This window comes from Lacerta agilis, chromosome 12 (genome assembly GCF_009819535.1).
Source record: "Lacerta agilis isolate rLacAgi1 chromosome 12, rLacAgi1.pri, whole genome shotgun sequence".
Classification (NCBI taxonomy): domain Eukaryota; kingdom Metazoa; phylum Chordata; class Lepidosauria; order Squamata; family Lacertidae; genus Lacerta; species Lacerta agilis.
Window position 1 is genome coordinate 5,638,359 of NC_046323.1, and position 24,782 is coordinate 5,663,140.

Here is a 24,782-nt window from a genome sequence, read left to right on the forward strand (position 1 = left end):
TTCCCAGACCTAAGAACCCCCTCGCAACGTCTGTTGTGCAGCCACACCTAATTCAGTTGCATCTGAGAAAGAGCGCTGGGTACCTTGAGCACCTTCCCCACAAAGTGGACATTTGGGAGTGAGGGTTAGCTCTCATAAGCCTCCAGCCCATGACAGATATTTTCCAGGAGCAACTATGGCTTCCTTCAAGCTGGGAGGCACCTCCTTGTCATGCACCCACTCACTCAACTTAGTCGTGATGGACAAGGGTTGCAAGACCCTATAGTGAACCGCACAGCTTCCAGCATCTCGTCCAGATTTTCAGGCCTCAGGAACCGAAATTGATCCCGTAGAATCAGACTATACAGTGGAACCTCAGAAGCCGAACGCCTTTGAACTTGAATGTTTCGGCTCCCAAACGATCGAAACCCAGAAGTGATTGTTCCGGTTTTCGAACAATTTTCAGAAGCCGAACATCCGGTGCGGCTTCCGATTGGCTGCAGGATGCGCCTGCAGCCAATCAGAAGCCGTGCGTTGGAAGAAGTGTGCATGCACACGAAAGCTCATACCAAGAACAAACCTAGTTGGTCTCTAAGGTGCTACTGGAAAGAATATTTTATTTTGTTTTGGCTTTGGAAGTTGAACGGACTTCCAGAACGGATTCAGTTCGACTTCCAAGGTATGATTGTATAATGCTTTAGGTTCAACGGCATTGAGGCTAGACAAAGTATCTGTTAATTTCTATTTCTCTCGGTTTCTCATTTTTCCACTCTTAAATTCACTGCTCCACATTTCCACAGCAATTTGTGATTAACGCCCCCCCCAAAAAAAACAGTCCCCATAATAATTCATCGGGATTTAAGTGCAGTTTCTCCCAATAGACACTTTTGTGTATGCACATCTTTGCAAGCAATATTTATATTCACTTTTCCCCAACACATACATAAATTCAGAACAGTGCTATTTTCGAAGTTTAATTGCGTTTCATAGCTTATATTTGTTCATAAAGTGTGACTTAGTTACTTCTCATTAAAACACGAACAAAATAAATTTTCTGTGCTGTCCCTAAATGGATAGGTGCCTAGCAAACATGTTACATACGGTAGCCCATCTCCAAGGCTTCCAGCAGCCTTTTAATTTGGGCAATTGTGAATAAACCCCTCACCACTCAGAAATGTGCTTAGGTAATGGCAGTGAAGAAGTAATCCTTTCACTGGCATGCAGTAGTAAGATTTTTTCCCCAAGCATGTAAATTTCCCAGTTTTTTGTCCAAGCAAACATAGAATATGGTTTTTGTCAATTTTCAATCTGTATACCTTTTTAGCAGCCATCTCAGCTAAAATAATACTGGGGGAGTGTTGTTTTTGTTCGTTATTATGTTAGGCATTTTTTGTGCTTTTATCTTGTGAACCGCCCTGTGATCCTTGGATGAAGGAAGGTATAGAAATTTTAATGATGATGTTGATGATTATAATGTACTTTTATAACCATCATGCATGATGGTCACAAATGTAGTTTACTTCTGCATTTTTTCAGAATTGCCACCCTGTGTTCACTTGCCTTTTGGAGTTTGTTCAGACACTTTCCTTCCAACTATAAAATGCTGTTGTAAATCCGGTCTGCTCTATGTAGACAGACAAAGCCCTATAGAAGTTTCTGAGGGCTACTGTACCTTCAATGAACTACTTCCTGTTTTATCATTCATTCTGTTTTATCATTGTTCCTTGCTCATCAAAACTGGGGTATTAGTTATGAGTTGCTTCTTAGTCAGTTTGTGTTCACTCTTCAGAGGATTTTAATTACTGGTTTCCTTTCAGCATTTTATTTTATTTTATTTTTTTAAGGGCAAAATTACAACACTGTTCTGCAGGGAAATGAAAGAGAACCAGTAATGACTAACTGTCATTACCAGGAAAAAGTAAAAGACTGACCCTGGATGGAGATAATTTTTAACTGACATTGGAAGGGGTCACTGCTGAACGGGACTGATCTCTGAGTAAACATTATAGATGATAGTTGGCCTTTGGGGAGGGCATTGCAAGTTAATGTAGCCTTATATTCAGTGCTGTGTGGAATTTTAATTTCACTTCTGGCTAATTCCAGAATAACAATGCCTCGGAGTCTCTACTGCGGTAGCAACCCTTGCTTATCAAAGTGAAAGTGGGTTTAGTATAGCAGGCACGTCCAACAGGTAGATTGTGATCTACCGGTAGATCACTGGATGTCTGTGGTAGATCACTGGCTCCCCCAAAGAAGCTCAACAACTTTGGCTCCCCTAAGAAAAGCTCAATTTTTTTGCCCTGCACCACCCAAAACCAGGGATTTCCTTCTCCCTAAAAAAAGCTCAACAACAACTTTGACCTGAATGCTTAAAAAACAGGGCTTTCCTCCTCCCCAAAAAAGCTCAACAACTTTGACCTGAACCCCACAAAAAGGGGTAGATCACTGCCAGTTTTCAACTCTGTAAGTAGATCACAGTCTCTTAGGAGTTGGCCACCCCTGTAGTATAGCAAGTGCTTGCAAGACACATAAAGGCTATTGCTAGTCATTTCAGAACTGCAGGACGTCCAGTTCCCAATCATGGTCTAGCTCAGGTTATTGTTGCTGCTGTTCTTACCCAGAAGAACACAAGGCACATTCAGATTGGGGAATGGCATTCGCCCAGCCAGCCAGCCCATGAGAACTTCAATAGGGTTTGTTGTACGGCAGTAATCGCTTCCTTGCGATGGGTTTAATTCAGATGCCGACTGCTAGTAGAAACTGCAGAGGGGTAGGGTACATACAGTTCTGGTTTCCTCCACCCCAGGAGAGTTGCTAATCGGGGGGGGGGGGGGCAATCAATAAGGATTAACAGTCTCCAGACAAAAGAGATCATGGGAACAAGCCCCGACTTGCAGCGTGTTTGCTAATTGCACAGGAAAATAAGCCGTCTAGTAACTGCTACATCTGCAGATAATTTACCTGATTATAGTCGCAATTGTGGGACTAATTATTCATTAGTAACCCCCTCTGAAGGAAACGGGGCTATTTATAAAGTTGGCTCTTTCAGCGCCGCAGCCTCTGTATTCAATCATGCTAAGAAGCACATGGAAATGAGGCGTGGTAGATCTGCAAGAAAAATGGAGCACATGCGCGGGCAATTGTACAGGGCTGGCGGTTGCCCTTGCTTTCTGTGTGCCTTTCCCCAACAGGGTACACACCAGTTTGAAGGAAAGAAAGGAAAAATGTGTTCTCTTAGCCACATTTTTGAACCTGTGCCTTCAGCAGGGACGGGGGCCACTCCCATTAACTACAGATTTTTGGAATCATTTGCATGTCAAAACTAAGGAAACAAACAGTTAAACAATTCCCACAATCCAGTAGCAAAAGCAATAGATTGAATGTCACCATCTCTTATGTAGTTCATTAATTGGATGCCACAAGTAAGATCCACAAATAGCTACAGTCATTTTTAAAATAAGACCATTTCTTTTTCTCCCAGTTGCATGGATTTTATCTGAATAAATGACATGCAACTTTTTTTTAAATCACATTTCCTTCGTTCCGATGGTTGTTAAGCCAGCCGTCTCTGCTTAACTACGTTGGTCTGTCAATGAATTTCAATGTTGGTTCCGTTATGTGATGTGTATTTTGGGGGGAAAATACTGGGTGGATAATATATTTCATGTCTCATTTTTAATATTGAAAAATATACATGCAGTCATATTGAAAGAATCATGCTTTCCCCCAATACTCAGAAATGCTTAATGACTAGAAGCTCCGCAAAAACTCAGCCAAAACAGTTGCACTCGACAACTGTCGAGGACATTGGCATGCTAAAAAACATTGCTTATACCCTGTGTGGTCATATATTTAGCATGCCCGTCAAAACTACAATTCATTTTATGCTGAAAATCACCCTAAACTCTGAGCTTCAGCTAGTGCCCGTCCAGAGTGAGTTCGCTGGTTTCTGAGCAATTTATGCGAGTGTAAATCAGTGCTTGATTTGATTTAAGGACAAGATGAAATATCAGAAAGTCCCGTCCTCCCTCCTTCCCCCTGTTCTTATTCCTTGGTCCACGTCACCATATCAGCACGAACAGTTAAGGCTACAGAGTGTATCCATAGAGCAGGGGCGTAGCAAGGTAAATTGATACCCGGGGGCAAGGTAAATTGATACCCAGGCATGGGAAGGTCAGGTGGTACCCGGTGCAGAAAATTTCTTGTCAACCCCCCCGTTGATCCCCCCCAAAAAATGGTTTTAAGTTATTTCATATTTTCTTACAAAGGAATAATAACAAGTAATAATAATAATAAAACTTTTATTTATATCCCACCCTCCCCGGCCAAAGTCGGGCTCAGGGTGGCTATCATCAGATACGTAACATTGGTATAAAATCAAACAATAATTAAATTATCGGTACCTCCTAAAAACATCTCAAAATCAAATTAAAGTCTAATTAGATGGCTTTCCACAGGGTTAGGGTTGGGAACAGTAAAGTGTTCTCTGAACTGAAATTTCAGCCTTCATGACATAGGAAAACAGCCAAGTGAACAGCTATTTTGGTGGAGGAGGGTCAAGATATTAACCGATATGCATGAAATTTCATATATAGGTATATAATCCTTAGTATAGTATGATAAGACCTTCGGAGCAGGCATTTTCAAAAAAAAAAAATCATAATTTTTTTTCAAACCCCCCCCCCCAAATTGTTCCTTGATAATTTGTCACCCCCTCCATTATGGAACCCGGGGCAGCCCTCCTTGCTTACGCCCCTGCCGTAGAGTCCATTTTCAAGGGTGAAGATCAAAGCACGTTTTAATGTTTCCCCTTCAAACTCCCTTTTTCATAGATTTTCTAGGGGTCAAGTCTCGGTTTTATGTTCCTGTGATAATAGAGCGATCGAAACACTTCAACACATAGTGCTTATATGTCCTTGATAGTGTGCTGTTCGGAAGAACTTATTGTTACCATTATTCCATAAATGGCCTGGGCACCCGGCAGACACTTATCTTGCTTTCTTATTGCAAGATACAGATCAGTATGTAACTCTTCAAATGGCGAAATTTTTAACCTCCGTTCTGACATATAAGTGACGTAATGGACTGCTGTTTGGAAAGTGAAATTTCCTTATAATTCCCATATTTAATTTTGTATCTTTATTAAGGCTTTTATTGTCATTGATTTTTAAATTTAACTGTGTGTGTGTGTTTGTCTTAGTTTTGTTTTATATGAGCTTAAAGCTGAAATAAAGTGATTGGATTGCATTTCAAGGGTGAAGGGCAGTGAAAAGAAAGGAAGGGAGAGACAAAGTGACGTGGACAGGAAATTGAGGAAACAGGGAATCGGCCAAAGAGATAATGGATGCTAAACAATGGAGAAATAGCAGAACTGGAACAAGTGTTCATACAGGTCGTAGGGTACTGAAGTTATCATCAGTCAAGTCAGGGTCTCCGCGTTTACATTGTTGTTAAAACTACAGATGGAATGAGAAATAGATTCTCTGTTATTGTCCTTGGAAAAATTGCACATTACACTAGCCTTTTGTACTTTATACTCAAAAAGCTCCAAATAGTGTTATTGTGTAATATGTTCTCGGGCCAAGGTTTTGGGTTGTTGTTGTTGTTGTTTTTGCATATAATTAAATGCTAGAAATTGTTAGAGGTTTGTGGGTGCTAAATGCCTGTACTCGTAAGTGTTGGTATTTAATTAGAGGTTGCGTGTTAGAATGGGATGTCAGACCCATGTGTGTATTTGGCCTGTGTATTAGGCATTTCCAAATCCTCTGAAATCAGCACGTGTAAAGAGGCAGGCTGGTGCTTCCTGTGATAAGTTAAAAAGTAACCAACTCAGACTAATCCCCCTTTCAGGTGGCAGCCTGGAGGGTAATGGGCTGTTAGCATGAGGCAGGAACAAAGGGGTGGGGTACCTTGTGACTCCACAGATAAAGCCAAGAGCTTAGGGAAGGGATGGAAGTAATGTGGACCAGAAGCTGAGGGAGAGGAGGCTATGTGACAAGCAAAGTGCAGGAGGCCGATAAAAAGGGCTTGTGCCTGTTTGAATCAAATGCTGTGCTTGTGGAGAAGGCAAGGCCCTCCTGGAGTGTCGTGCTGGGGTCCCCTCCATTGTAGACTTGGAGGGTATCATGAAGCAGGTATCATAAAGGCAGCACTGTGGCTCATTTCCCCAAAGGAAACACAGACCTTGGTGTGTTCAGCACACCTGAAACTCCCGGAATCTCGCAGTGCTGTGGAGTTTGGGTGGCATGAAGCAATATCACAGGCATGCAGTGTGTCTTGGGCAGGAAAAAAAAAATTCCTTCCAGTAGCACCTTAGAGACCAACTAAGTTTGTTCTTGGTATGAGCTTTCGTGTGCATGTATCTGAAGAAGTGTGCATGCACACGAAAGCTCATACCAAGAACAAACTTAGTTGGTCTCTAAGGTGCTACTGGAAGGAATTTTTTATTTTGTTTTGACTATGGCAGACCAACACGGCTACCTACTTGTAACTGAATATTGGGCAGAGTAATGCATACTGTCATGCTCAGAGGAAATTCACAAAACGGCATGCGCTTTGCATGGGAACTCTGAATTTATAGGAAAAGGAAGCTGAAGAAGTCCTCGGAAAGGAAGGAGGGAATGGGGCATTATATTACCATATTCCCTCCTTCCTTTTCCTGCCGTGTACCTTTTCCACAATCATATAATGGAGGCAGGAAAGGCAGGAAGGAAAAAGAGGAGCAGAAAGGAATGACCTACTATGCCATGGGTAGGCAAACTAAGGCCCAGGAGCCGGAGCCGGCCCAATCGCCTTCTAAATCTGGCTCACAGACAGTCTGGGAATCAGCATGTTTTTTACATGAGTAGAATGTGTGCTTTTGTTTAAAATGCATCTCTGGGTTATTTATGGGGCATAGGAATTAGTTCACCCCCCCCCAAAAAAAATATAGTCCGGCCCCCCACAAGGTCTGAGGGACAGTGGACCGGCCCCCTGCTGAAAAAGTTCGCTGACCCCTGAGCTATGCCATCCCGAAGGTTGCTGCAGTTCGAAACCCGATCTCCTGCATTTGTTCAAATGGGGTTCCTTTGCCGTTCACAGTCAGTTTGCCATTTCTCCCCAAATGTTACATTTAAACTGGCCCAATCTGCACTTCTTGTGTGTTGTGCATTACACTGTCATTGTATTAAGAAGGTTATCCCCCCCCCACACCAATTACTTGTGCTTTCTGATATGCAGAGGTGCCCAAAGGCAGGTTTTGTAAATCCTGGGGCTGTTCAGCTTGATGACCACAACTGATCTTCCCCTGGCATGCATTGAGTGTGTTGCAGAACACAAAATAGAAAATTCTTTCCAGTAGCACCTTAGAGACCAACTGAGTTTGTTCTTGGTATGAGCTTTCGTGTGCATGCACACGAAAGCTCATACCAAAAACAAACTCAGTTGGTCTCTAAGGTGCTACTGGAAAGAATTTTCTATTTTGTTTCGACTATGGCAGACCAACACGGCTACCCACCTGTTGCAGAACACAGTTACAGCCCCCATGTACAACTGGCTTGAAGAACACATGAACTGGGAGTTGCAATACCACAGTGCATGGTCTGCTTAGCAAAAAAAAGGGTGATGAAAAAGTGTTCTCTAACTGCAGGAAGTTTCCCAAATATACAGTAAAGGTTTTCAAAATGTTGACATTTGAGGTGCCATTTCCCATTTAATGGTAACTGAAATGCAAGTCACCTGTTGCAATACCTACAGAAATAGCCCATTGCCGCTATTGACCAATATTACTTATATCCTCAGTACTTGGGGGGGGGGGACAATTTTCCCTACAGTGATTTGGGCACCTCCCCCCACTGCCATTTGGGGATAATTTTTCCCCTAATGAGGAACAATCCAGAAATGTGTTGAGTATTACAAGTGATAGCGAGGCTTATTTTCTACAGATGGACGCTTGCCTTGCAGGATTTCCACAGGGCTGTGCTAGACTAGTGGGAGTTGGTTCTTGCTGTGCTTCTCAAACCATTTTGAATCTAGAGGTTCTGTTTCACGGAGGAAAGCAGTACAAACTCAGCTGCTTCATTCAAATTTGTATTTCCTACAGCTTTAGTTGCACAGAGGCTAGCGGCAGGTCTGGGATTTCAAATCCAAAGAAGACAAGCAAAATAAACTATTTGTTCTGTTTCCATAACGATGCGAAGCTTTTGAAAACAGGTAATTCGTTTTTATAAAAACCATTATTTTCCCCACAGTCAGGAGGCAATGGGCTTTGTTACATCTGCCCTTATTTTCCATTGAATTTTGAACCACATTTGATTGCATGCAGCTCTGTCAGTGTTTAAATAACTAGGATAGCTCATTCCCCTGGAAGGCAGATAGGAGATGCAAGCTATCATATTACAAAGCAGACCTTTGCTGCTTGTTTATATGTGGGGGGTGCTCCTGGGAGACCTTGTGCATGGGCTACAGCATGCTTGTTTTCAGGGCCGTCTTAAAGGGATCAGCCACCCTGGCGCGGCGATCCCTCGGCGCCCCTGGTGGGCTGCCTCTCCGCCCACCTCCCTCCCGCGCTGGCCGCCCCTCGGGAGGTGGGGGTGGGTGAGCGGGAGATGAGGGGCGTGGTGCTGCAAGCCGCCCGCCCTCCGGAGCCCCAGCTGGAGCGCTGGGAAGGGCGCGCAAAGCCCCGCGCCGCTCCAGCGCCACGCCCCTCACCCCCCGAGGGGTGGCCAGCGCGGGAGGGAGGTGGGCGAGCGGGGGATGAGGGGCGTGGCGCTGGAGCGGCGCGGGGCTTTGTGCGCCCTTCCCAGCGCTCCAGCTGGGGCTCCGGAGGGCAGCTGGCTTGCAGCTCGCCTGCCGGCGCGCGAGCGCCCGTCCGCCCACCTGCCCATGGTGCGGGCGCGGGTTGGGGAGGGGGCGCCTGGTATGCCGGCGGGCTCGCGGGGGCGCCCCTGGGGGGCCTGGCGCCCTGGTGCACCGCGCCACCCAGCCCCTATGACGAGACGGCCCTGCTTGTTTTGCATACGGGGCTTTGGAAGCAAACCCATCAACAGTAACTGTCACACTAGACTGTCCTAAAGCTGGGACCCTGCAATGCCAGAGAAGCTCAGGAAGCAGTGTTGATGTGGGAATGTTTTGGCATGCAGGATAGGATATATTGTTTAAGATATCCTATTCCAACTTGTGTTTTCAAGTCCCAGAAATTAGCAGAGTTCTCATTCCCCTTTTAAACACACACACACACACACACACACAGAGCGGAAAGCTTGCTCAGGTTTGTTAACACCTCTGTAATAAATGTCCTGGTATTTTCCCCATTAATCCCTCTCAAAATAAGACATTACACAGTCGTCCATAAAAGCATAAAAAGAGTTTACTCACGAGAAATCATCTGTTCACAAAAGGATCCCAGAAGGCAGACTTAAACTTAGTAAAAGTTACATATACTCAGGAGACTGTTCCATCAGGGAAAACAGCTCCTCTCTTGTACTGAATCAGACCCATTGCTGAGGCCCTTCTGTAATGTTTACTCAGAGATAAGTCCTGTTCAGCAAAGGTCCCTTGTGCCTTTCATTAGAAGCTTCCTCCTTGTAGTTCCCTCACTCTTAATGGCTTCCTGCTGTTCTGGTTCCCTGACCCTCGGCAGCTGCCACAGTGCCGGAACACTGGCAAGCTTGGCAAGCTGGAAGCCAAGAGAACATCTTAGCAATACAGCTTGTTTGAGAGCGTCGTCCAAAAGAGGAAGATCCCTGTGGTTTTGTGTTAACCTGCCCAGGTGAGACCACACCCATCTTTAGTTACACAGAGGAAGTCCAGCCCAGCCCAGGAGAAACAGCAAGTTCCGACTGGCTGGCCTAGAGTTCCCCTTCTATTTCCAATCTAGCAATGTTGTGTTTCACTGCTCCTGCGTTTTACATTCCACAGTTGATACCTGGGGGAGGCATTTCAAACCCCCCCCCCCTTGCTTTTGTGGAAGCCTCTGTGATGGAGGTGCACAGGAACAAGCCTGCAGATCAAACCTGTACGTAGAGTTCCCTTGCGGGAAGGGTCATGGCTCACTGGCAATGAATGCAGGAGATCCCATGTTCAATCTTCAGCATCTCCAGGTTGAGCAGGATCCCTAAAGAACACCTGCCAGTCAGTATAGATCCCACGGTGGGGGACCTTTTTGGACCAATGGGCCAGGACCTTATTTTCCCCCATGGCCCTAGGGCCAGTTCTGCAAGGTGGGCAGGACAACCCACCTCTCAGTAACCTGGTATCATAATGTCAGCGCTTAGCCAAGTAGTCTCTTGCGCAGTGCTCCCCAGATGCCCAGCAACCAGCTTCCTGCCAAATCGGCACAGGGCTCACAATAGGCAGTTTCCTAATTTTCAGATTGCTCTGTTAAAACGTAAAAAGAAGGGTTTGCCCCTGTGTTCTGTTGCCCATAATCACCCACACCCACATCAATAAGAGATGTTTGGATCAGGTCAGTGGACCTGCCAGCCTTCAGGACTTCAGGACATTATTCTCACAACATCTTTCAAACTTCTGGGAGATTTAAAACTTCGGAATCTGTAACTGAATTCTGGAGCCACTGGATTCTTATCTTCAGTTAAAAGTTGGATTTATTTTATTTTATTTATTTTTACTTAAGAATAGTCACTGCTGTCATGGATGAGGCCAATAAGCCCCGAGCCAGGTCTGCGCAGCTGACTCAACGTGTATGTAGATTGGAACCAACCAGTACTGTAATTCTGAATTAAGCCAGCACTACTTAGAGACCAACTGGGCAGGCTTTCTGCTGTGTGCTGCAGTATGCCAAGAGAAGAATCTCCCATCAGCCTTTAGCCTGATGTACCAGGAAATTTTTTTCTTTGTCAGACAGATATGTGCACTTTTCACTGGCTTCAAGGGCACATAGTACTGCAACCTGAATCGTAAAGGGGAAAGTGCCATGCAGGCATTTGCTATTGTCTTAAATCCACATTTTCTATATTAACAATAAAATAGAATGTTAAGTCATATTCCCATCTGGTTAAATTAATGTGAGCAGGATCATGCACAATGCAACTAAACCCATGTAACTATAATAACGAAGTTGGCTGCTTTTCCCGCATTTAAAATCTGTATTCTAAAAAAAGGAACTCTTTTGTGCTGGCCTTTTATCTGCAGCCATTGATACCATTCTAATTAGAATATCCTTTGTATGTTTGCTGCAGAAGTAGATTAATTTCAACAGTCTGTTCAGCTTGCCAGGGGGTTCATGGCCAGCAAACTCTCGCTCCGACTTTATTAGCTGAGATGTGATTTCCTGCCATCTAAACTCCCTCTAGTCTATTAGAAATGTCATTTTATTATTAAACACATTCTCTCTTTTTTAGTATGATAGGAAAGCAGTCTCTTGAAATGTGAATTTTTAGATTATTGCTGTTGAACAGTACGAGTATAGTATGCTCTGATCCCCCTCATAAATTAAATGCAGGTGGAACAAACTATATCTGAAAAGAGACAGGCAGGTTTATTAATGCTCAGGTCTGGCTGCGAAGGGATGATAGACGTTGTAATACCGAGACACTTCTTGAAATAAAAATGCTCCTTCATCCTGTCAAGGAGAGAAAGTCATTGTCAAGTGCTACCAAGAAGTCAATCTCTTAAATGTTGCTTTTAAAAAAAGTTATGTACAATTCCAAAGTTTTGAGATTATGAAGGAGAGTCCGTCCGTGATGGAATAGTTTTGCATCCCATTCATTTGAAGGGATGAGAGTGCCCTGTTCTTGCCCAGCAGAAGAGACCTTGGTTAGGGCAAGGCAGGTTGGTTGTCACAGCGCTGTGATGAGCTCCTAGTGAGTAATTGGCTCTGTTAAGTTGGAAGTGAATTGAGGCCTTTTGCACCCGTGCCTCCTATGCTCTGCACCTTTTTTGAGACCTCTTCCCAAGACCTCCCACCTGGTGTGTTTCCTTTGCTTTGGGTTCCTCAGGCCATGAGAAGGCACCTATGATGGTCACAGCACTGTGGCATCTGGTTCAGCCAGTCCTAGGATTAGGGGGACCCTGTTCACCAATATCCAGCTCAGAGCTAGGAACTTGGTCTAGCTCCTTAGATGGGAACACTTTAGCTTCTGAATCACACTCCTGGTCACTACTGGCTTCCACCAGGATCATTGGAAAGAGAAAGATATCTGTGCTTCACTGTCTCATTTAAATCAATGGGACTTAGAAGTTCTTACTCTGGTTGCAGGTGGCGTTGTGGTCTAAACCACTGAGCCTCTTGGGCTTTCCGATCAGAAGGTCGGCAGTTCGAATCTGTGCGACAGAGCTCCCGTTGCTCTGTCCCAGATCCTGCCAACCTAGCAGTTCGAAAGCACACCAGTGCAAGTAGATAAATAGGTACCACTCCGGCGGGAAGGTAAATGGCATTTCTGTGAGCTCTGGCATCCGTCACGGTGTCCTGTTGTGCCAGAAGCAGTTTAGTCCTGCTGGCCACATGACCCGGAAAGCTGTCTGTGGACCAACACCAGCTCCCTCGGCCTGAAAGCGAGATGAGCGCCACAACCCCATAGTCGGCTTTGACTGGACTTAACCAACCAGGGGTCCTTTACCTTACTCTGGTTAAATCATGTCCTACTTCCTGGAGAAGAGTAGCACTCAGCTAATTTTGCTCAAGGCAAGGTGTGTCTTACATACAGTGGGAAAGTGAACTGACCTTAACAATTTGCTGCAGCTAATACATTTACAATACAATCTGAGATGTGACAATTCGAAAGCAAATACTATTGTGTTCAGTGGGACTTACTCCTAGATTGCAAACTTGGTCAATTTCATATTTGAAATCAATATTTAAAGCGAAAGAATAAAACATCTTGACAATGTGACACCAGCAGAAAAGATTTTCCTTAGGTCTTGAAAGACAGGTGGTATTTTCCTTAAAATCTAAAGAACAATGTTAATATTTAGTCCAACAAGTCAAATTCCTATGAAATACTGTGATTGTTAATATTTTGGGTATAGGTAGTATAACTACAATATGTGTCCTATTAAAAGTATTAATACTATTAAAAGCCAGGATGCTCCTACCTGGTTAACCGATTAATATTAGTGTGGAAGTGTGCACTGAGCAGCTACAATTTCTAAACAGCAGTTTATATTTCACCTTATAATGGTGCTCTGCATTAATAACTCATGGGTACAGTGACATGGATTTCTTTTTTTGGGGGGGGGGGAAATCCCTGCTCCTAAATAATCCAAAATCCAGTGTACTGCTATGATCTCTGCACATTATTCTGGTACCCTTGATGCCTTCGGAAAGCATTACATGAGATGCGATGTGAGAGAATGTGATAGTTGGATCTGTGTTGGCAGTCGTCAAGAGCTGAACATGCCCGTGTGAATTAGCCCTTGATTAGTCTATCACATATCGGAGTCTAGGCATGCATTTTGCAGAGGGTTCAGAGTGCCCTGGCCGATTTACTACTGAATTTGAAATACGGGAAGGATGAGACAGAGGCCCGCATTCAGGATGCTGCACTGGAGACTGCGAGCGGAGGTGTTGCGACACAGGCGCACCCTCTTGCTGCTGTTTGCAATAACACCGTCTTGTCCGTTGGACTTGCACCACCCATGAAAGCATTGATATGTCTTACGAGATATCGGCATCTGCAGAAACATGATGCAAAGTTGTCTTCCAAACCCCGGCTTTCTTGGAAGCCAATAGCCACAGTTCCTGATTGGTTCACGATGGGATTAGCAGGGATTAAACTGTGCTCCCGAGTTAGTGTAATACGGTGGCATTGCACAAGGTCATCTAGCAGTCAGGGCTCGGTGCTTTTGCTCCTGTGCTATCAGGCACTCTGCCTTCCCTAGAAACCCAACTGATTAAGCGCTGCAAGGCAGAGGCACCACCTAGGCTGCAGGACAACAGGGTGAGAAGATGCAAAAGAGCTCAGGGCTTTCTGTCCCTTTATCAGTTGTGCAAAGGGGGTAATTTCAGCAGCTACACCTAATAAGCTGCACCCCTGCTAAGATTCCCTCTTCTGCACAACTAGGAGTCCTGACCTATTTTTCATCCGACCACAGGGCAATCCCTAGTCACCAAATCCTAATTGAGAAATCTGCTATACACTTTACCAGCTAGTTGGCTTAGATCTAGGGTTTTGCAAGAGCGGCAGACTCGTAATCTGGTGAACCGGGTTCTCTTCCCCACTCTTCCACATGCAGCTGCTGGGTGACCTTGGGCTAGTCACACTTCTCTGAAGTCTCTCAGCCCCACTCACCTCACAGAGTGTTTGTTGTGGGGGAGGAAGGGAAAGGAGAATGTTAGGCGCTTTGAGACTCCTTCGGGTAGTGAAAAGCGGGATATCAAATCCAAACTCTTCTTCTCTTCTACTTGCAACATTCTGCTATCTAGCAGCTTATGTTTTACCAGTTAACCTCATTATGTTGCAAATGGTTTGGAGAAGGTTTTGATCAGGGGCCAGCGAACCTTTTGAGCAGGGGGCCTGTCCACTGTCCCTCAGACCTCGTGGGGGGCCAGACTATATTTTGAAAAAAATAATAATGAACCAATTTCTATGCCCCACAAATAACCCAGAGATGCATTTTAAATAAAAGCAGACATGTAAAAACACGCTGATTCTTAGACCGTCTGCAGGCCAGATTTAGAAGGCAATTGGGCCGGATCCAGCCCCCGGGCCTTAGTTTGCCTACCCATGGTTTTGAATTTATAATCTCTTCCTTTCAAGCTTAGCTCCTTGGTATTTTCCTGCCATTGAGTGTGTTGGGTTACTCTGCTTTGGTTTTTTTTTTTTTTTTTTTTACTGTTCATCAGGGATTAGGAATTTCTGGTCCAGTGTCCCCAGCTTTTGTTGGACTTCAGCTGGTCCTAGCAGGGCCAGTGGTCAGGGATTGTGGAAGTTGTAGTCCAACAACAGCTGGGGACCCAAGTTTGAACCCTGTGCCTGGTCGCTCAGGTTTGCTATCTCTACTGTACAGAGGGAACTTCCTCTTCTTACTTCCTACTTTGGATCTCTCAGTATAGTAAAGAATCCATAACAGATGACTGTTTTCTGTAGTATTAAGTAGTGGGTGGACATAGCAGACGACACAGTGATTCTCCAAGCAGCTCTCTTTATTCTCAGGCTGGAACAGAACTGGACTGAAGGGCTCAGCTAGCCTGCTTATATAGTACTCAGTAACATGCAACAGTGACAACTCTCTCTAGCTACCCAATCCGCGAATGGCACTCTCAATCCTTCATTTGCACGTGGATCTGAGTGAGAACTGCAGTCACGGTGGGCAGAGTTGAAACTATATACACAGCACCCCTAGTGGCCTAGGGTGAGAACTTCAGTACATAACAGTAGCTCCTTGCTTCCCCACTTCTCAAACCCATAGTATGAATAGTAATCGCATAATACAAGACTCCTGACAGTCTAGGTTACAAATGCACTTCAAATCATGGTTGCGGTAACTGGTTTGTGGGGAGAAACACAGTTAGCATGAGCACTGGTTTATAAACAGGGAAATATTGCTGCTGAAAGGAATGGACTTCACTTGACTGACTGTCTCCCGACTAGGACATGGGAGTTTGCTAGAGAAAGCTTACAAAGCACACTTTAATAAATAATGTTCGGATGACCTGAATTTTCTCCCTCAGCAAAAAAAAAAAAAGAAGAAGAAGAACTTTTTAATTTTAAAACCAATATGAGTAACACGAATCTTTCTTTCTCCTTGCCTTTGCAGGATGTGTCCTTGTGGTGTCCGTAATAGAACAGCTTGCTCAAGTTCACAATTCTACGGCGAAAGAAGCTCTGGAGAGGCTCTGTAGCTACTTACCTGGTAAAAAAAGCAATGCGCCATATGTTGGTCTGTTCAGTGATTATTATGAATTCACACTTATGACTGTAAATGTTGCACTGCTATTCTTAGTCGCAACTTGGCTTAATGCAACTGAAGGCTATCAAAGCGTTATACATGGGACCTATTTTTACTTCCTTTAATTTGACAGCATTTCAGTGTTTATCTTGTTTAAGGGAGTAAGAACAGCACTAGTGATTCAGAAAGAGGGCTATCATATGTAATCAGTAGAAATGTGGTTCTTTCTCTGTATTCCTTTAGGCCAGTGGTTCTCATTTTTTCCCCTCTGGGCCACACTTTCAGAATAAACATTTGCTCGTGCCGCACTGATTTCTTTCTTTCTTTCTTTCTTTCTTTCTTTCTTTCTTTCTTTCTTTTTTTAAAAGAAATGCATTGGAAAACAAAAACAAACAACTCATAGCAGTGCTTGATTTATAACATAGAACACAACTGCTTTAGAATACCAATAATGGGGCATCCAGAAAGTATAAAAGAATGCAGCTAAAAAGAACATGAATGGCTCCCAAAATATACTGTATTTTTCGCTCCATAAGACACTCTTTTTCCCTCCTGAAAATAAGGGGAAGTATCTGTGCGTCTTATGGAGCGAATGGTGGTCCCTGGAGCCGAATTGCCCAGGGGCCAAAAGCAGATTGTGCTTTTTATTTTACAAAGAGAAAAGAGGGCGTTGAAAGGACCCCGCTCAGCAGCTGATCAGCAAGAGATCGGGAGAGAGATAAGAGTCCTCGGCTCCCTTTCAGCCCCGCCCCCTTGCCCAGGCCTCCATTGTTGAATGTGCTGCAGAGGGAGGCTGTTTGCTTCCCCAGCAACATGTGACATAGTTTATCTGTCTGGAAACTATAGAAACAGCTCCCTTTCCTTAAGAAGCTGCAGAAATGTGAGTTGAAGCCCATAAAAATGGGGCTTTTCCTCTTTGCTTTTCCCCCTTTGCAAAAGGAGCTTTGCTTTTCCCCCTTTGCAAAAAGCTGCACAAATCTGAGCTGATCCTCAAAAAAACAGGGCTTTTCCCTTTGCAAAAAAGCTGCAAAACTTTGAGCTGATCCTCAAAAAAACAGGGCTTTTCCCTATGCAAAAAGCTGCACAAATCTGAGCTGATCCTCAAAAAAACAGGGCTTTTCCCTTTGCAAAAAAAAGCTGCAGAACTTTGAGCTGATCCTCAAAAAAACAGGGCTTTTAGGGGAGGAAAACCAGAAAAAATATTTTTTTTCTTGTTTCCTCCTCTAAAAAACAAGATGCACCCTATGGTCCGGTGCACCCTATGGAGCGAAAAATACGGTAATTATAAATATGTCTTCTCCTGCTCTCTGTTCAAACAGTGATTCTGGATCACAGCTAGGATTGTCCTTAGCATCACTTGATGCTTTTGCTCTCAATTTGAAAATATATCTATCCATGTTCTGCAAATGAAAACATATTTTGATACTGTACTGTACTGTACTGTACTGTTCTGTACTAAAATGTTTCTTTGAAGATACATTGAACCTTCCTACCACGTTTGCCAACTTCTCTTGCCACACCAGTGTGGAGTGCCACACCCTTGGAGAACCACAGCTTTAGGATGTAGATGGAGAGGATTATTTCAGTGGTTCCTGTTGGGAGAATACGTATTATATACATAGAATAGTATCGTGCAAGGGAGAAGACTAAGCTAGAGCACACATCCCTGACATTAAAATTTTATATATGCAAGGTTTTTTGGTTGCCCCAGTCCATTCCAATATGCGTTTCTAAAACATGTGCTGTCTGCAGTGGTACAACACAGAGAAAATGAACTATTCTACATTGGTGCATGCTGAAAATGTGTGTGTGTTTAGTGTGTTATTCACCATGAACCCAGGATAACTTTCCTGGAATAATAATAATAATAATAATAATAATAATAATAATAATACCCTTGATCAAGAACTATCTAATGCGGCCAGACTCTCCACGATGTTCCCTCGTGTGAAGGCAGTTAGATCTCTGGCCCACTATCTGAGTGATCTGATGGATCCTACGCTGAGAAGGGCCTTTACACTGGCTCGATTTCATGCCATTCCCACAGGGTGTATTTTCCAATACCCCTCTGAATCTTCGACTCTGCCCATGCAACAATGGAAAGATAGAGGACTTTATTCACTTCTTCCTCTATTGCCCACTATATGCCTCAATAAGATCTAGGCTTCTCCCTCTAATCCCGCCGACTATCGCCAGGGACGATGACCGCATGAAATATCTACTGGCGGATGCCAACCCCTTGGTTTCACGTGGAGTGGCCATCTACATACTACAGGCCCTGAAGCCCAGGACCACCTTTTTGGCTAACTTCCCTTAACCCTAGTCTAATGTATATTCCCAACATGGACACTGTCGTCACGCCCACTAGTGCTTTTTTATTTTATTTGTTTTAACCTGTATGATTTTACTTCCAATTGTTTTAACTGTATCTGTTGTATCCTCTGCATAATCGTGTCAGGCTACTGCCTGGTCTTTTACTATGTGCTATGGCCATAAATAATGCAATAAATAAATAAATTGAAATAATAATAATCATCATCATCATCATCATCTGGCCTAGTGATGAAGTGATGAGGAAGAGACAAAAAAGAGAGGATGTGCCCAGGCAGATTAGGGGACAGTGGGAGTGTCTCTCACAGAGTCCTCTCTATCAAACTTACAGGAAAACTCTTTGAGCTTCTGCTCCTACCATGTGCCTTTCTAGCAATACATGAATTGTTGGTTTGATTGCACTTTAAATATCCCACACCAAAGAAGAGTAACAAAAAGCATCAGCAGAAAAATAATCAGAGGCAACAATGTTTTACAAAGTACTCACTTTGGGGATGGACGCTAGTTTAGCTAACTTTTTAGAAGGACTGGACAAATGAATGGAGGATGTGCTCTATCGCTGACAATTTTCTGTTACGGGAAAATGTCAGGACACCTCCTTGACAGATGCTGGGGGAGAGCTTCAGGGGACGGATCCATCACGTTCTGCTTATGAGCTTCCCAGAGGAATCTCACTGGTGGTTCTTCCGTTCTTATGCTAATCTTCTCTTCCTGCTACATCTCCTAAGCCAATCATAGTTTTTGAGGAGCGGCAGTTAGTCCTTTTGAATATTTATGAACAGGATTTGTTATGCCCATAAGAATTCTGCGCATAAAAAATTATTGCAGCCAGATGATACTCTATGTCTCCTTTCTAGACGTTGTGGCAAGAGAAGGAGCATGGCTAAGGGATGTGTGTGTGTATTATAACTGCACAGCTCTCCGTCTCCTGTTCTTTGTTGGAGGGCATGTTAGGGAATTGAACATCTCTAACAACTTGCCTTTTTGGCAAACCTTTCTAGCAGTGCTTTAAGGAACCCATTTTCTCCCCGCCTTCTCCTTAGCTTTATACTAGGAGCATGATAAGAACAAGAAAGCTGGTGTTAGTCAAGGGCCAAATTTTAATTGGCCAAATTAAACTTATGCAGATTAACCATAATGTGAAAAATGGACAGAGAGGAGTTTTCTTTATAAAGAAGGACAATGAGATAGGCTAAAAGCTCGGTTGAAATACAGATGACTCACCTTGGATCAGAAGGAACGGCTGTGTGCTTTGAAGTTTCATAAAGAAATTGTAGGACATGATTCTTTTCTTTCTTTAAAAGATGTTTTTCGTCTTAATTTTCTTCTTTTACATCTTGCTACCTTGCACCTAGAACATTCACCGTGCCCTTTTAAAGCTACTGAGAATGTAGATTTTTTTTGAGCAACTGTACTTGTACTTGTTTCTGTATTTGCATATTTACTGATCCAAAATACTGCTACCCCAATCTCTGAGAGGTGTACATCTGACTGTTTAAACCCATCTGTACCTATCTTTCCTTGATTCCTTTAAAAATAACCTGTGATATTCATTAACTAATTACTGGTAACATTGATTTTTAGAGTGTCTTACAATTGGAACTGCAAGGTTTAGTTGGTAATCAGTAGGTTAATCAACTAAAGATTTATGGTGGGGGCAATTTTTAATTGGTGAGGCCATGAATGAGTTTGAAGGGCGCTTAAATATATACATTTGTGGATATATAGCCTGGTTTCAGTGTGCTGCTTTTAATGTGGGGGCAAATTTTAATTAGTGAGGCCAAGAATGAGATTGAAGCACACTTTCGTTTGTTTTTAATTATTATTTTGTCTTTGCGCTGTGTGATCTCAGGGGGAAAAGAATATTTTAGAGATAACCTTTCTGTCTTTCACATGAGTGACAGCAACAAAATCTCAACAGAAAAGGCAGCTACGAAAAGGCCTTACTAATCTGCAAATCTTGTTGTTGTTGTTCAGTCGTTCAGTCGTGTCCGACTCTTCGTGACCCCATGGACCAGAGCACACCAGGCACGCCTATCCTTCACTGCCTCTCGCAGTTTGGCCAAACTCATGTTAGTAGCTTCGAGAACACTGTCCAACCATCTCATCCTCTGTCGTCCCCTTCTCCTTGTGCCCTCCATCTTTCCCAACATCAGGGTCTTTTCTAGGGAGTCTTCTCTTCTCATGAGGTGGCCAAAGTACTGGAGCCTCAACTTCAGGATCTGTCCTTCTAGTGAGCACTCAGGGCTGATTTCTTTGAGAATGGATAGGTTTGATCTTCTTGCAGTCCATGGGACTCTCAAGAGTCTCCTCCAGCACCATAATTCAAAAGCATCAATTCTTCGGCGATCAGCCTTCTTTATGGTCCAGCTCTCACTGCAAATCTACTTAAATGCAATTGTTTACATGGTCACTCAGTTTAAAGGTAGCTAAATAGTCAACCAATAAATCGTCAGCCAGTGGACAGCTTTAGTCCATTTATCCACACAAAAATCTGTTGTGGATGAGCCGACCAGGGCTCATCCACATTTGCGCTTGTCCCGTTTCAAGAAAGCATAGGTATGAGTAGTTTTCCACTTGCTCTACTCATTTCCCAGGGAAAACCTGGTCCTTAGCTCTAAATCAAAACAAACATCAATCTGGAGAAAATAGGAATTGCCATTTGCTCTAACTGAGCACTGAAGACATACCACGCAAATATCCTCCTTTGAGTAGGACATTCTGGATTGACAGAAGCTGCCTCGGAAGCTTCCTGCAACTGGCCAGTGCTGAAAGTTGTATCAACGGAAGTGTAGTGTCCTCTGATCGAGGGAAGTCATAGTCCTGCTCTGTTCTGCCTTTGTCAGACCACATCTGGAGTCCTGTGTCCAGTTCTGGAAGCCACAATTTAAGAAGGCGTTTGACGAGGTAGAATGTGTGCAGAGAAGGGTGACCAAGATAATCATGGTTCTGGAAGCCAAGCCATATGAGGAACAGTTGAGGGAATTTGGTATGTTTAGCCTGGCAAAGAGGAGATATGGTAGCCATATTCAAATTTCTAAAGGGCTGCCACATGGAAGATGGAGCAAGCCTGTTTTCTCCTGCTCCGGAGGCTAGGACCCAGATCAATGGATTTAAGTTTTTGACTAAACAGGAAGAGCTTTCTGTTTGACGGTGGAATTGGCTCCCATGAGAGATGGTGGACTCTTCTACCTTGGTGGTTGTTATGCAGACGTTGGATGGCCATATGTCATGTATGATCTGGTTGAGATTCCTTCGTTGCAGGGAGTTGGACTAGATGGTCCTCAGGATCCCTCCCAACTCTACAATCCTATGATTCTATGAAACAGGATATGGGACTAGAAAGACTCTTGCTCTGTTCCCGCAGGGAACTTCTTGGGTTCTTAATGGCATTTTGGTGTGTTCAAATAGTCTTTTATGTATGCGCACTCACTTTTTAAATGTGTTGTTTTCCAGAAAAGTTGCACTTACAAGGGGCATGCATTCTGATCGCTGAAATATTTGGACCACATATAATTAAGTTGTGAGTATTAGCGTGTCATATAAATAAGTAAATATGTATACTAAGTAGCCATTTTATACGGAGTCTAAAGTATTCATTTCCAGTTGGTGCCTGACAGGTGTCTAGATTCATCCATCATTTTATTTATGTTGTAAAGTTGCTTGCTCTTTACCCTTATTATACCTATCAAAATCTTTCTGGGTTAGTTGTTCTCCTTCACTTTTTAAAAGGGAACCATTATGTAAGGTTCGCGTGAAGGTGCTTCACGAGAAGTGGAGCAGGAGCCAAAACAGTCTTCGGCAGTTTTATTGTGCAAACTATTTACAGTGCAGAGCTACAAAAAGCATGTCTGTCTCAGTCGCTGGCAGAATCCGGGAGTGGCCCCTTCCGGCTTCTCCCCCAGCATAAGAACTTCGGCACCCCAAGTCTCCTCCTACCCTCCTTGCGTTTCATTCCTCTACGCAACTGGGGTGCCGGAAATGGCATGCCTCCCTCCTGACCAGCCGGGCGAGGTGAGCGCAGGATCTCAGCAACATCCCCAAGCCCTCTCCCCGCCAGGCTCCCTGTTTGTGGCTCCTGGCTGGAAGAGGCGCTGGGGCTCTCAGTGGTATCCCTAAGCCCTCTCCCCGCCTGGCTGGTTCCTTCCCTCTCCTCCCCACTGGAGGTGTGGCGGCTTTCCCTGCTGGAAGAGGTGCTGCTGCTGAATTGGCTTTGGGGCTCTCTGTATGCTAACGGACCCTCCGTTCCCCTCAGCGGGCCAGTGGCAGTTCCCTGACACATAATAATGCCACAACCAAGCTTAAATGAGGTTGCATCACACCAAGAAAGCCAATGGTGTAGGGCCGAGGCTTTCAACCTTTTGAGCCCATGGCTCCCTTGACCAACTACATTCTTTCTGTGGCACTCCTATGGGGTTCAGGAGCCCAGTTGGTCACCCCTTGCCTGCAGAGCTGGCAGCCTCCCATCCCTTTTTGAAAACCCTCGCTTGTGGAATGTGTCCTCGAACTTCTCTCTGCTCCCCTCTCTTTGGGAGTCCTCTGGGCAGTCACAGATTCCACCTCTGGCCTCTGAGTTGCCCTTCCCTCTGCCCCAAATAGAGGTGCCTCTTCACCCTGCCCAAGCACCCCCTGGTGAGCCCCAGAGACACCATTTGCCTGGGGAGCTTGTAGCCAGGGCTGCTGCAACCAACAGCTGTGCAAGCCTTTGGGAGGCAAAGACACGAGAGGAAGGAAGCGAAGAGGGACAGAGGCCAGTGTCCTCCACAGCACCCCTGACCATCATTCAAGGCACCCCAGGGCACCACAGCACACTGGTTGAAAACCACTGTTGGTAGGGGGCAGGACCTTAGAAACAGGACCACAGGAACATAGGAAGCGGCCTTTTACTGACTCAGACGTTTGGACCATCTAGCTCAGTATTATCTGCAGTGGCTGTTAAGGGCTCTCAAGGGTTTCAGACAAGAGTCTCTCCTAGCCCTGCCTGGAGATGCCAGGGGTTAAACCTGGAACCTTCTGCATAAAAAAGCAAATGCTCTGCTGCTAACTACAGCCCTTCCCCAGATATGTGCATGTGTGCAATGTTGTTGTTGTTGTTCAGTCGTTCATTCGTGTCCGACTGTTCGTGACCCCATGGACCAGAGCACGCCAGGCACGCCTATCCTTCACTGCCTCTCGCAGTTTGGCCAAACTCATGTTAGTAGCTTCGAGAACACTGTCCAACCATCTCATCCTCTGTCGTCCCCTTCTCCTTGTGCCCTCCATCTTTCCCAACATCAGGGTCTTTTCTAGGGAGTCTTCTCTTCTCATGAGGTGGCCAAAGTACTGGAGCCTCAGCTTCAGGATCTGTCCTTCCAGTGAGCACTCAGGGCTGATTTCTTTAAGGATGGATAAGTTTGATCTTTTTGCAGTCCATGGGACTCTCAAGAGTCTCCTCCAGCACCATAATTCAAATATGTGTGCAATACCTAATACATATCTGTGGATCCTCTGTGTTGCGCCAACATATAAGAGGATGTTTGTGTAACACAGCTCTGTGCTCTCTCGTTTGACAGTGGAGTTGCTTAGCAATTATTGGTCTGCTGGTGAACGTAAATTGAACTGTTCTAGCTAAACTAGCTTGCAGTTAATGTAATTTTCTTCTCGTTTCCAACTTCTGACCTTAATACCAGCATCTCGGAGCCTTGTAAGCTAATGTAACCTCCTTTCACATTAGTGTTGGTGAAGTGAAAGCTTTGTGATTATGTAATTATATAACTTTTGAGTGCTTACGTACATAACCTAAAGATGAAGCAGTCCTTCTATAATCAAGTAATTCAGTAATATCATATTGATTAATATAGCACACATTCAACAGCAATTCTGACCAAGACTTGGTAAAAGTCAAGAGGATCACTGAGATCCACTAATATGAAAATCAGTGGTAAACTTTTAGTCTTTGTCTTTCCTGGAATTTGCTAAAATAGGGACAGCCATCCTGATGTTTCATTCAAGCACAGCGTTTATCCTCTGCTGCAAAATGGTTTAGAATCTAGGGCTGAAAATCATCACAGCCCAGTCAAAATCACTGAGCTATGGTCAAATGGGCCTATATTAAAATGAATCTTAAATTGGTGTTGTTGTTTTTTAAGATTTACATTTCCACTGAAGGAGCTGGTATTTAGTCAGAAGAACCTAACTTAGTTTTTGCTTTTTGCCATAATTTCCTTTCAGGATAGAGCACAAAATGAATCCAGATGTGGTGTGCCATTCCATTGGCTTGTGCAAACGAAAGGCGGGCCAACCATTTTGTCACCTGTACCCCTCTCCTAAGGTGAGTTCTGCTGGGAAATGAAAGGCCATCTTTAAATTTCTTGTTCGTAAGAGTCTATCCAAGAAAGAGGGCATTGCTCTTTCAGTCTCAGAACCAGATACATCAGTGGACAACTTTTAATCTGAACGAAGCATTGGTTGGTTAAGCCAATGGTCAGATGCGTTAAAGATTGCATCTGTCCCTTGGTAGCCTTCTTCATGCTTGTACTTTACCTTTTATTCATTCATTTAGTCCATTTCCCCCCTTACTTTTCTTCCAAGAAGCTCGGCAAGGTCCCATGCCTCCCTCCATTTAATCTTCACAACACCCTGTGATGTAGATTAAGCTAGGAGAT

General features: G+C 44.2%; 1 protein-coding gene across 1 annotated transcript in view; it reads left to right on the forward strand.

The window, feature by feature from the left end:
- The first annotated feature begins 3,725 nt into the window (after positions 1-3,725).
- Positions 3,726-24,782, forward strand: part of AOAH (acyloxyacyl hydrolase) — an 83,541-nt gene continuing 62,484 nt past the window's right edge. Inside the window, exons 1-4 of the mRNA XM_033165905.1 lie at positions 3,726-3,912; positions 15,676-15,771; positions 21,595-21,661; positions 24,349-24,448. Coding sequence (XP_033021796.1) covers positions 3,726-3,912; positions 15,676-15,771; positions 21,595-21,661; positions 24,349-24,448 — 450 coding nt within the window. The remainder of the gene's footprint in view (positions 3,913-15,675; positions 15,772-21,594; positions 21,662-24,348; positions 24,449-24,782) is intronic.